Below are 12,977 nucleotides of genomic sequence, written 5' to 3' on the forward strand. Positions count from 1 at the left end.
GGTGCTTCCATGGAATTAGTGTTTATTAATTAATTATTAACACTGCACGTACTGCATAGGCTTTGCGTACTACACAGCAAAATCTGGATGGTAGATTTAACGTGTGTGTGTGTGTGTGTGTGTGTGTGTGTGTGTGTGTGTGTTAAAGCGTTACCTGTTACGTCATGCTCATGCAGCAGAAGCGGTAGCGAGAAGAGACAGGCGGACAAGCGAAGAGAAGAAGCAGCAGGCGAACGCAGCAGCATCCTACTACGTGTGGTGTGATGTGTGTGCGCCTGAGTGTCTGTGTGTGTGTGTGTGTGTGCGCGCACACGCACGCACGTGTTCCCACCACTCACCTTTGTAGACGTTGAGTGTGATGGTGCGTACGGCGATGCGGACCATGCTTTCGGGGTGGTTGAAAAACTTAATGGCCTCGGTGTACAGGGCAAAGTCATTAGTGTGCTGTGTGTGGGAGACAGAGAGGAGGAGGGCGCCGGTGAGCACGGCATTGGTATGGCACAGCATGGCACGGCCACAGAAGACCACAGAGAGAGTGAGAGACGCTACCTACATTAGTATTCTATTTTCATATAATAATTATTATTATAATCAGATGTTATTAGGACACATAGCCCATCTATTAACCCATTCTGACCTTTCTAGGTCAGTCGTCAGTCATTTTTCAAAAATAGCAGACCTACAAGCTTGTAGATCTGCTATTTTTCAATAGCTAAAGCAAAGCATAATGCTAACACCAAAGGGGGTTCCCGCCCAAAATGTGTTAAAAGCAGTATCATGCTTACGGGCATTGTTTCACATACAGAATTGCATGTCTTTGCCGTTTAGAATAATTATGGATAGTAACAGGAGAATCAATGTGTAGTATTTTATTTTTATTTGAAGAAGAAAGAAAATATAGTATTAATATGGACCAATATGACAGATAATTAGTCATTATTGTTGTACTGTATATTCTACACAGAACATACTAGTCTACAGCAGCTCATGTTATGGTAGAATTTGGCAAAGAGAACAAACTTGACTTTATTTATGGATTGTTCATACTGCAAAATCAGCAAGTATGGCTCACTTTGCTTTTGATCGCACAACACGTGTGCCATTAATGATACTTGTTCACACCTGTAAAAGTAGACATATATACAGGGGGACAAATTCAACAACAGCACAGCTACACAGTAAAATCCTGTTAAGTGTACAACAGTACAAAGGGAACCAAATGGAACCATTAAATAAACACTTGAGATTTTACGGTGTAGTGAAAAGCTTGCAACGTGGCAGTGTGTTGCTGTTGGTGAATTGGTCTCCGTCTAGCAGTCATCTCTCTCTGCGAGTCCCTGTGCCCAACTGCCCATACTCGACTGTTCCTCATTCACACAGACCTCTAGACAATCACGGCTGAGGGTCAGAGTTTGACAGTTCACCCAGAGGTCACGGCGAATGAAAATAATCTGACCCTGATAACCCAAACCAAGTCCAGAATTGACCTTCCTGAACATAAGATGCGAGTTGTGTAGATCTGACAGGACCAGGATAAGCCAAAGTCATTAGCTGACTAAACAAAGTAGTTAAAGCCCAGGCGGTGGCGTAACCGTCTGGGCACCCGACTGGTAATCCAGTCCCAGTGTGCCGCGGGTTCGACTCCCGAGCCCCGACACGGCCTTTACTGCATGTCTTCCCCCATCTCTCTCCCGTTTCCTGTCAGCCTACTGTCTGTCCCTTCAAAAAAAACAATAATAGGCTTAAGCCGCAAACGAATATCTTAAAAAAAAAACAAAGTAGTTAAAATGGAATTGGCCTCCTGCTCAGCCCACAGGACTTTCCAGGCATGTCCAGCTGAGAGGAGGCCACGGGACAGACAGAGGACCAGGTGGATGGATTATATCTCCTCCGTGCTGGCCTGGGTAGGGAATGCCTCGGGATCCCCCTGTCAAAGCTGACTAATGTGGCCAAGAAAGGGAAGCCTGAGGTGCCCTGCTGAAAGTGCTACCTAAGCGAGCCGCCTTCTGAAAAGTGGCTCAAATTATAACGATAGATGGATGGTGTCCTCCTCAGATTTACTAAATCCAGATGTCTTTAGTTTTAAAGTCTCAAAAGCAACTTAAAACCTCGACAAGATAATTCATTTGGGAGCAACGAAAGCAAACCATGGTGTCGTTTACACCTGTCCAGGCCTCTCAGATCTACACACACGGGTATGGTTTTGGCTTCAGGGACAAACAATTCTACCATCTACAGTACACCAATAACTTTCCCCCAAACATACAGGCCACCGATGAAACAATACAGGTTAACAAAAATGTACGACTTTGTGTTAAGTGTGTTAAATGTTTGATAAATATACTGTATGTGTTAACACATCCGCTATGCAGTCACGATGTCCACAGTCCACATCATAGATATCACAGAAAGAGTTTAACTTTGATCATGTGAATCTAGAGTAAGGTAGACTAGAGAATGCCTGTGTCTGTATGAATGCTACTGAGGATGTGGGTGACTGTTTAGTGTTGAGGGAGAGAGAAATTAAGACATCCTATAGAAGAACTAGCAAAGATAAAAAAATATTAAAAGAATGGAGCAACCTGTATTGCAAAACACAAGAATAATTATTAGATGGTTAATTTTAATGTCACAAAACAGTAGTTCTCTATTCTGGCCACAGGGAACCCTGCCAACAGTACTTGCAAGGAGTGGAATCTCTATTTGCATGAAGTCAAAGGTCTCCATTAGTTAACTGTACAATGAAACTTTACAATGTAAATCAGCAGTGCTATGGGTACCCAGGACTAAAATTGACAACTACAAGTGAAGTGATATGTCATCCTCAAATACAATGTTCAACTTGAATGTTCTTAACATGGTCAGCTGAGGACAACAGTTGTTGCTGTTGTGCTCAGCAAACTCAACTCAATTATTTACACTCAGTAGGGAGCACTGATCTCCCTACAGAGTGTAAATAATTAAGTTTCATAACCCTCCAACAGTCTTTGCCTCTCTTCATCTATCCCTTACTCATTCCCCTGAATTCCACATCCCATTTCGGCTTCCAATGCTACAATTCTGCTTCCAATGCTACACCAGAAAGATGCTGGTCAATACCGTAATAAGTCTTCACTAAAAGCCACACACTTTGGCAGGTGAACTGCTTGCATTATGTCAGTATTTCACAGTAGCTGTGCTCTCTGCTTCTCATTATCATCCCTTCTTCCTTCAATCTAACTCAATCGTTCCCTTTTCCAAGGAAGCTTCATTCCTGTCTTCCCCGATCCCCAACTTCCTTAACCCATTTTGGCCTGACCTCAATTTAAAAAATAATCTTCAAAAATAGCAGCCCTACAAGCTTGTAGCTATGAGCTTGTAGATCTGCTATTTTTCAATAGCTAAATTATAACAGAATGTTTAAAACACCAAAAGGGGTTCCCGGCCCAAAATGGGTTTAAAAGAAAAGAAAAGAAAGAAAGACGATTTACAAGCTCTAAACTATACAAAAAGGTTGTTAATCAGCTATTTTAAAGTATGTTGTACGACAAATTATATAGGGTTTAAGTGGTCAATTATATAAGTTTTGAGTGACATCACAAGTTCCTGTGATAGGCTGTAGTCTTTTTTACACTTCCCCCCCCCCCCGTCCAAATCCCTCCAGGCTCCACCCCTTCCTGGCCTCACCTCGTTGTAGAAGAAGTGCACTGTGTGGCTGTTGAGTTTGAGTGACAGGGTCTTGAGGAAGGAGATGTAGTAGGCCATGATCTCCTCGTCTGAGAAGTCAAACTTATGGACAATGATGGAGTTGACGTGGTTGTTGGACAGGAGGTAATCTGAAAAGAGAAGAGAATTTTCTTGTTTTGTCCATCAGAAAGTTTTTGGTTTTCAAACACGCACATATGTATCGGATATAGTATGTACCTGTACATGTAAACTCAAGCTCGTTGTGGCAAATTTGACAAGAAATGTTGACCAACTCAACAGAGGCAGTCAGGTGGTACGAGGAAGATAACGAAGGGGATGCTTTAGATACCGGTATAATACATTGCAATCACCTTTTCAGATCATGTTAATTAAAGGCCATTCATGTACAAGTACATGTCATATAGCGTCTTATTTGGCAACTCCAGTACAAAACTGGTCTACCAACCAGAATGGTGTACACAGAAGCCACTTCATTTTGGACACTGTCAACTAAGGATGCGACGGTTTTTGGTTCAACCGGTACGATCCGGTTTCACCTAGTAAACCGGATTAATTTATTTAAACCGACCGAACCGTTCTTTTATGTTTACCGACGGAAGCGGTCGCAGTGTGCCGCTCGCAAGCTTGACTGCTGCTAGTGTCAACACATAATCGGAAGAATCAAATATTCGTTCCTACAACCCATTGATTATTCCACCATGATTATTATTGATTATTCCACCCCCCCCCTCCCCCACACACACACACACACACAGAGTGACTTACAGAGGGAGGTCTCATGGCTGATATTCTCAAACAGAATGTTGAGGGTCTGGAGGAGCTGAACACAGACGTAGCGACCAGACTTCTGACGCAGGATGTTCAGGAAGAAAGCGAACATGTTCTTCTCTAGCCAGAAGCTAGTATACACATATACACACACACACACACACACACACACACACACAGGAGAAGAGAAAGAGACAACAGACAACATGAGAGTTAACGTCGTCTAGGAATTTCATAATATTTGCATTATATTCTCTTTAACACTATTCACTGGAAGATATCTGAAGGTGGCGACTAAAAATACCATGTGAAGAATAAACACTAACCAGATTAATAGAGGAGGTCCAAGGGTTTCTCTTTAGAATTTTATCTCTTATTTTTTTTATGTATTCAGAGAAGGAGGAAGACCCCCAGGCTGGACTTGAAAACATGAATATTAATTTTCAATTAACAAACGAATAAAACAACGAGACAGCATGATGTCATCGGAAAGCTGCGACAGTAAACGACTTTAATAACAATACTATACTCGTTTTCAGCACTATTATAGTCGTTTCTCACGTTATATTCCACTCATTAACTAATCCACTATCCATGCTAGAAAAGTGCAGTCACTCAGTGTATAAAGCACTCAAATAATTGATGTGATGTGTATACTACAGGTATACATGTGCACTGGCATTAAAGAGCAATTTAAGTAAACCTTATCCTCATAACGGGAACGCATCAGTGTCATTTTAGATTTTTGCGTTGGCTTTTTAAAAAAAAAAGGCAGATATACAAGCTCAAAGAGCGTCACTACGTGCCGTGCTGCGAGCTTGTACATGTGCAATGTTTTGGAAAAAATCTGGAAAAAAGGGAAAACCTTGAAAGTGTGAGAACTACTGATTTAGAAGGCGTTTGTAGAATCACCCTCAGGTCTTAACGGGTTAACGACGTTAACGAGCAGCAGATCTTACTCAAACACAGAGCTGTCATTCTGGTCCCCCCAGATCAGGATCTCTGTGATGGAACGAATCGTCTCCACCAGCAGGTTCCTGTTGTGCTCTGTCACCGTAGTGTTCTTAGTCAGGACGTGGTACATATACCTGGTGGGGATCCGAGACAAATTAGTGGGAAAACAAAAAGGAGGTCAATTACTGTGGAGACAAATACACAGTAAAGTGTTCATATGTTTTTTTTTGTATTTATGGAGGAACTGCATACTTGTCCCAACGATGTTACGTAAGGAGCTGACCGCCTGACAAATTAGTAAATGTGTCATGAAGTCATCTTGAGCTGTGCTTATGGTGACAAAAACTCAAGTGACACACAACATGTCACATATAGCTTTTCTAATATAATGGTGCATTTCTAGTAGACCTGGAATGGAGGATACCCCATACGTTTGCTTTGCTGTGTAGGTATATATCACTGAATCGATAGGGCTTGTAGAGTTGTAGACACAGTGTTACTACTACCGACCGGACCTACCAGGTTTCCTGGAAAGGTCTGTTATCATCCCCCCGAACCCTCCAAACTGGGGTCCCACAGGGATCGGTTCTTGGTCCCCTCCTTTTCTCACTGTACACTAAATCCCTTGGCACTATCATCTCTGCTCACAATATATCCTATCACTGCTACGCCGATGACACACAACTGTTTCTATCCTTCCCCCCCTCTGCCACTCAGGTGGAAGAGCGCATCACCGCATGCCTGGCTGACATCTCACAGTGGATGTCCTCCAACCACCTCAAACTGAACCCAGACAAGACTGAGCTTCTCTTCTTCCCAGCTAAGTCCTGCCCTATGCGGGAGCTAACTATCTCCATAGACAACGCCCTGGTAACGTCTGTCCCAACAGCCAGGAATCTTGGTGTTGTCCTGGACAGTCAGCTCTCGTTCAAAACCCACATCACAGCTGTCACTCGATCCTGTAGGTTCACACTCTATAACATACGACGAATTAGACCGTTCCTCACCCAGGAATCAGCCCAGCTCCTAATCCAGACAACAGTCTTGTCAAAACTTGACTATTGTAACTCCCTCCTTACTGGCCTACCAGCATGTGCACTTAAGCCTCTCCAGCTGATCCAAAATGCTGCAGCTCGCTTGGTCTTCAACCAGCCAAAATTCTCACATGTCTCCCCCCTGCTCCGCTCCCTCCACTGGCTCCCGGTCGCTGCCCGCACAGAATACAAAACCCTGATGCTGGCATTCAAAGCAACCAAAGGTATGGCTCCCCCATATCTTGCAAGTATGATCGAACCCTACAAACCCTCCCGCTCACTCAGATCAGCCAACGCAGGGAAGCTGGAAGTACCCTCACTAAAAACGCCGGGACAACGCTCCACACGTCCCAAACTCTTCTCCCTTCTGGCTCCAAAACTGTGGAATGCACTTCCCATTGCAGTCAGAACTGCAGCATCACTCCCAATCTTCCGCCGTAGTCTGAAAACCCACCTTTTCAGACTCCATCATGGCCCATAGCACTTACCCCACCCCCTTAGATAGCAATTCTAGTAGTCATAGCACGTCATAGTACATATGTGTAGCATAGTAGTATAGATGTATAGCTTATATGTATAGTTTCATTATAGATATTCCACTGTTACTTTCTTAGCTACGCATGTTTCATGATAAATGTCTTTATGTGATGTATTCCCATGCTTTTGTTCTTGCTTAATGTAAGTCGCTCTGGATTAAGAGCGTCTGCTAAATGCCTAAATTGTTGTAAATTGTAAATTGTAAATTGTACTACTAAACAGGTCACCCAGTGTGTATTACACGCCCCTGTGCTGTAACACCTGCTGCAATAAGACAACCCAACACCAACAGGCAACTATATAGCGTTATTTTGCTACAATGACAACCTAACAGTCCACCTAAAACGAAAAGAAAGATAAACATGAATTACTAATCACTAATACACAACGCAAGATGGGTCAACGTTTGGATGGAACATCCCAACATCATCAACAACATCATGGCTAACGGTAGCTTAGCTAAAGTAACCGTGATGGCTGTGTGCAGTGTTCCCTACTTCAAATGATCCAAGGAATGGATGTTCTTGGTTCTGCCCTGTCCTCCGACCCAGCTCCGTGACCGGCCGAACATGGCTGCTGTCGTTGGTTGGACCGCGGTCGACGATCCTTCTGTGTCGGCTTGTTGTTGCTTGTTGTTGTTATTTGGCTACCGTTTATAGTATTGTGTTGTGGTTGGCTCCATTAGCTGCTGCTGGCCGACCTCCTCTACAGAACGCTAGCAGCTAGCCAACAGAAACAAGACGTCCCACATATAATGTTTTACCAGCAGATGGCAACCGCGAGAGCATGAAAAAGCAATATTGTAATGTAGGTAGTAACACTGTGAAACTTGTGGAGGAGCCGATGCCTTGGAGCCTGCATGGTGAGGTGAAACCACCACCAATATTAATATTATATTATGTTCAATTCAATGTGTATATATCTAACTATGTCACTGACACTGTATAATAAATAATGAGTTATGTGTGTGTAAACTAGTAAGGTAAAGTCGGTGACAGTGAAAGTGGCCCTGCAGCTCAGCTGTCCTAAATCCACCAGCTTTTGGTGTTCAAGACAGAGTTACGACATTGAGGGGGCAGAAGAAAACAGCCTGGTCACGTGGTTCATGTACTCGCGCGAGCCCATAGACTCCAATGCATTCATAGAGTGGTGAGATGTTTGGGACTTGTAGTTGGTTCGCTACGACATGGCCAGCGCCGCATATGGCCAAATACAAAGGGAAAAACTACAACTCTGCCTTCGTCGTCGTCCGACGGTGACGATTAAAGTTTGCGACGTGTTCTCCGGGGAAGGAGGGACCCGGGGACATTGACGTCCAGGACTGACCAATCACAACACAGGACGCAGGTGACGGCTCTGGACCAGCCAACCAGACGGCGAGGCTTTGATGATGACACGTTTCGTTGTCGGTCGGACTGTTTTGATGCTGTTTGGGAAAACATTAGCAGCGCAATAACATAAGAGAGTATTAATAATACCAACGGGTTCCCCTTTCTGATTATACCTGGTGATTGCACACAAGTCGTCAACTGCGGATGTCTGAAGAGTGAAACGGGCCTGTTTGTTGAAGTCATCGTAGTGTGGTGTTACTTAGCCTCTGTTTGCTACTACTGTTTTTAGCCCCATGTTGCAGATTGATGATCCGCAACCTTAATAGGAACAATGTCAAGAATACATGGAGCCATGCAGCAGCAGCAGCAGCACGACATTTTGATCACACCCCGCTATATTTATAGCAATGAACGAGACGACGCGGCCGTCGGAGTGTAGCGGATCTGCTGTCGTGGTGTTGTGGACCACACGGATGAGCTGAGATTACACAGCTGGGAAGTTCAGAACTTGTGGACAGTGGAACTAACTGTCTGCGGCTCAATAACTGGAGCCGACATGGACACCTCCTCAGCACCGTGAACCAAGTGACACACAACGCACACACACACACACGGTTGTCTTTTCTATGACACACTCCATTCATGCTCTGCTAGATTCGGTGGAATCGCTCTTCGACGAACTCCCATATATGTTTTATCTGGGCCTGTTTTTTGTGAACGTCCTCATCCTCTACTATGCCTTTCTGATGGAGTACATCGTCCTGAATGTGGGTATAGTGTTCCTGCCAGAGGACATGGACCAGGCGCTGGTGGACCTGGGGGTGCTGTCCGACCCGGCCTCTGTGCCCTACGACACGGACACGGAACTGGATGTCTTTGAGGGCTACATGGAGTGAGGGGGCACAGGATTCAGGACCAGGAGGAGGTGATGATGATGATGCAGAAGCCTGGAGTGACCTCCTCCTCCAGTGTGGTGACGATGAGACTAAAGACTGTCTTAAATCAGATGCTGTTCAGTTGCTGCCTTTTGACTGCACAGACCCCTGTGTGGAAAAGTAAGACGTCAACTCTCTGCAGGGACAAATTATACATAATTGTGTTGCCCATCAAGCGTTAAACTATTTGATAGTGAAACTTTGCCATATTTAAGACGAGCCAAATCCAACAGTTAAATCTCACATTTCCCTAGCCCCTTTCGGGAATCGGGACCCTTGGTTGCGTGATTCTGCCACAATTGCCACTATTCATGAAGTCAAGTAAAACTGCAAGAAATGTTTGTGTTTGTTCATGATCCACCCTAATGACCTTTGCCATGTTTTCACACAGGTTGTCTCGTCTCAAAGGCAGGTCGTCCCAAAGAAACCGATGGCCATAAGGACAGCCTATTCTCTGGTGTGAAGGTTGTTTACCTAACCCTGCATAAGCTGTCATTCAATTTGTTGCCAATCTAATAACGATAGAGTCTAGAGATGAGTTTAACGTAAACATTGTATGGTGGCTGCGGAGAGGGGGAACACTGCATCTCACCAGAGATGTGAGGTGTTCCACGCTAGCCACCTTGCTGGCAGTTGTGGTCGGTGGCTGTCCGTTACTTTGTCTACCAAACCTGCAGAGTTCAGATTGTGAAATACCATGAATAATTTTTTTTATGTCAAATACCACTGTGATGGATGGTAGTTGGCAGCACATGTGCGCGATTTGACACATGAACTTCATGGTCATACATACAGTATGTACTACTACATTATACAGTATGTCTGCATCAGGGATAGAGATAGCCTCAGAAGCCTTGCTGGGTACTCCGAGCCTGGACCCAATGGGAAGAAGAGACTGTCACTGGACACATGATAAAATTAAGACAACGGCACAACGCCGGATTTCTTAAAATGCTCGGCTCTACCATGGTGCTCCCGTGAGCAATTTAAGCCCTTGCAATGATTGCTGTGGTGTTGAATTCACTGCAGAAAACTAATGAAGTCTCGATAGTCATTTCTTAAATGCCTTCTGGCCACCCACCCAACACCATTTGATTCTCTCAATCATGTGTACACATTTTACTACCGTAAAGTGTTAACAAAATGCAAACTGCATCAGTCAGATCAGACGTCTGTATATGACCTGCTTATCAATGGACAACCTTGAAAGTGGAAAGATGCTGTAATGTAATGTTAACACAGGCACTTCTTAGGTAGCCCCAAATATTTGCCATATTCAGTGTGCTTTCTTTTATTTTACATAAACATAATTTCACTTACAGGTGTGTGTAAGCCACAGACTCGTGATTTTGTTTGGGTGCTTTATATATTCTTTACATGTGAGGATTATTCTTTTTTCTTTGGTGGAATGTTGTGTGAATTACTTTCAATTAGAAATGTCTATATATTTTTTCTTCTCTCCCCTGAATCTCAATTTATATGAAGAGATATTGTTGGCAAAAACATGTGACTTGGTTATTGTATGCAGAATCGGGTACAGAATTAATTTGCCTACTTGGTTAAGGTGGCCAGGTCCAGGCATGCAATAAGTGGTCCAGTACTGCCAGGTATTATTAGCTTGATTGTTATAATTGGACAGTTGAGTAAACTTGAAATTGAACAGACATTTGCAGGCCTCTCAAGGTCTGAAGACCCAGAAAAATACTTTAAAGTACTGTAATGTACATTTGGAGTGAACTTTACTTTGATTTGCCAATTTTGCCAGACTCCTACCTTACACGTAGAAAGGAAATGTATGTACAAAATGTACAAATAATGCTACAAAGGAGAAAAAAATGCAAAATATTTGTACAACACAAGCATGGTTCATATTATAATCTGAACATGTTTTGGTCTGGAATGTCTGAACCTGTCCTGAATGCTGTTCCTCCACAAACATGGTTCTGTTTAATCTGACTCAGCCTTCAGTAAAAAAATAAAATAATTGTTGCTCAGTTCAAAATTATACCCCAGAATAAATTTATAAACTGAGCATGGTTGATGTAATTTGGCAAATTGTGCTAATCACATACTTACTGTACATGTATTGACTTGACACACACAAGGATTAACTTATCTGACTTTAGTAGAAACCTTTTATGCTGCAACTTACACCATTTTAAAAAGGGAATGTAAAAAGGATTGTAATTGTAAACTAGATAAATCATTAACGGTGTAAATATTTGCCATAGGTGGATCAAGTTTTAGGTATAAGCCTAAGACTGTTCCATCTGTGATGTAAAAGGCAGTATTTTTTCAAGTGGGTTGATACACACTGGGTCATGCCAAGATTACACTCCTGGACAATCCTTGTTTTGTAAGAAAACTGTTCTGCGGTTGGTCGGTGGACTATGCCTTTATGCTGTTATTGCTAGTTTCCTGCAAATCGCTTGATTTTACAGTGGCGGAGGTCTGTCTGTGTAGATTAGAAGATCGTCTGTGGACTGGTATCTTTGTGGTCAGGGTGGGAATTTACAACCAGCCAAAGCACTGTGGCTGTGTGTTTGCCCGTGTACTAATAGATAATGTCCTTTTGCACTCCTATTTTCTCTGGACGGGTGCGTAGAACAGAAACGGATGACCGTTAATAGAGAATAGTGCTGCACACTTTACATACAATTGTAGTAATGCAAACAAACTTCATGATGAAGATTGGTTGACCGAAATGTTGCATTAACACTTTCTGCCTGGCATCCCTGTTTGAGATGTCACTACACTGTAGGTGAAATAATGCCACAAATAACCCTATCATTATTTTACTTTTTAGATGTAAAGAGTTGCAGTTTTTTAGGCATTTCTCATACAAGTATAAGTGGTTAATACACTTACAAATACAGGGTGCAGGACTATTCTCTTTAAACGGTCGGCCCTTAGTGCCATATCGGCTACTTTGGCTAAGTTGTCACCTTGTGTAGTTTTGATTTATAAAAGTCATACTTGACTGGTTGATAATACAAATTGGATGACGATGTTCTATTTTATATGTTAAACTTCAGCCTGGCTGGGGATTAAATTGTCAAGCTTCTACCCTGATCACTGTCGTGGACATAAAGCCTGGTCCCTGCTGGAGCACCTCCACTGCAACTTTCCTTGCCTCGTGGAAATGCACACGTTATAATAAGCTAAGAAAGTTGTATTTTCTGAAGTGTACTGTATTAAACGAGTGAATGCAAGCATGCAGGACTCGTTTGTCTTTATTTCCATTACCAGTTAGTAATTTCTAAATATTCTAACTTTAAACCTGCTTTGTTCTGTAATTCATTATTTTGTCCACAAGAGAGAGCTAGTAGCCTACTACAACAACCTGTACAGGAACTGGATGTCCTAAAATGTACTCAAAACTGCTGTTCAACCTGTAAGGGCAGATATGATTCTGGATCAGTAACATGACAATAACTCAATCAAAAACATGTTTCTTTTTAAACGGCACGATCAAAATTGTCCTCATTTTACATACTTGGAATACAAATGAGTAAAGTAAAACGTGATTTAAAAGACAAAAACAACGAAGTCAGGAGCACTATAGTGTTTAGGTCATCCACTGGGGAAGTGAATGGGGTAACCCGTGAAAGTAAGGAAGGGAGCACAGGGTGTGTACTAAAACTACTGTAAATTAGTCATTTAAAAAATTACTTTTTCAACCTCATGCCAAGAGTTGTCAACCTTTTAAATCCTAATGTACCATTGAATGA

At 42.8% G+C, this 12,977-nt stretch overlaps 2 protein-coding genes across 2 annotated transcripts in view; one reads left to right on the forward strand and one right to left on the reverse strand.

The window, feature by feature from the left end:
• Positions 1 to 7,696, reverse strand: part of clec16a (C-type lectin domain containing 16A) — a 41,167-nt gene extending 33,471 nt beyond the window's left edge. Inside the window, exons 1-5 of the mRNA XM_080777092.1 lie at positions 7,478 to 7,696; positions 5,415 to 5,543; positions 4,453 to 4,586; positions 3,667 to 3,815; positions 339 to 444 (exon numbers count right to left, since the gene is read on the reverse strand). Of these exons, the coding sequence (XP_080633218.1) occupies positions 339 to 444; positions 3,667 to 3,815; positions 4,453 to 4,586; positions 5,415 to 5,543; positions 7,478 to 7,551 (592 nt within the window). The 5' untranslated portion in view covers positions 7,552 to 7,696. The remainder of the gene's footprint in view (positions 1 to 338; positions 445 to 3,666; positions 3,816 to 4,452; positions 4,587 to 5,414; positions 5,544 to 7,477) is intronic.
• A 679-nt stretch (positions 7,697 to 8,375) lies between these two features.
• Positions 8,376 to 12,462, forward strand: dexi (Dexi homolog (mouse)). Its single transcript, XM_080777091.1, has 2 exons — positions 8,376 to 9,366; positions 9,638 to 12,462. The coding sequence occupies exon 1, from the start codon at positions 8,938 to 8,940 to the stop codon at positions 9,205 to 9,207; it is 270 nt and encodes an 89-aa protein (XP_080633217.1). The 5' UTR covers positions 8,376 to 8,937; the 3' UTR covers positions 9,208 to 9,366; positions 9,638 to 12,462.
• The last annotated feature ends 515 nt before the right edge of the window (positions 12,463 to 12,977 follow it).

The sequence above is a fragment of the Protomyctophum bolini genome (genome assembly GCF_963924005.1).
Source record: "Protomyctophum bolini genome assembly, chromosome: 11".
In the NCBI taxonomy this organism is placed as follows: domain Eukaryota; kingdom Metazoa; phylum Chordata; class Actinopteri; order Myctophiformes; family Myctophidae; genus Protomyctophum; species Protomyctophum bolini.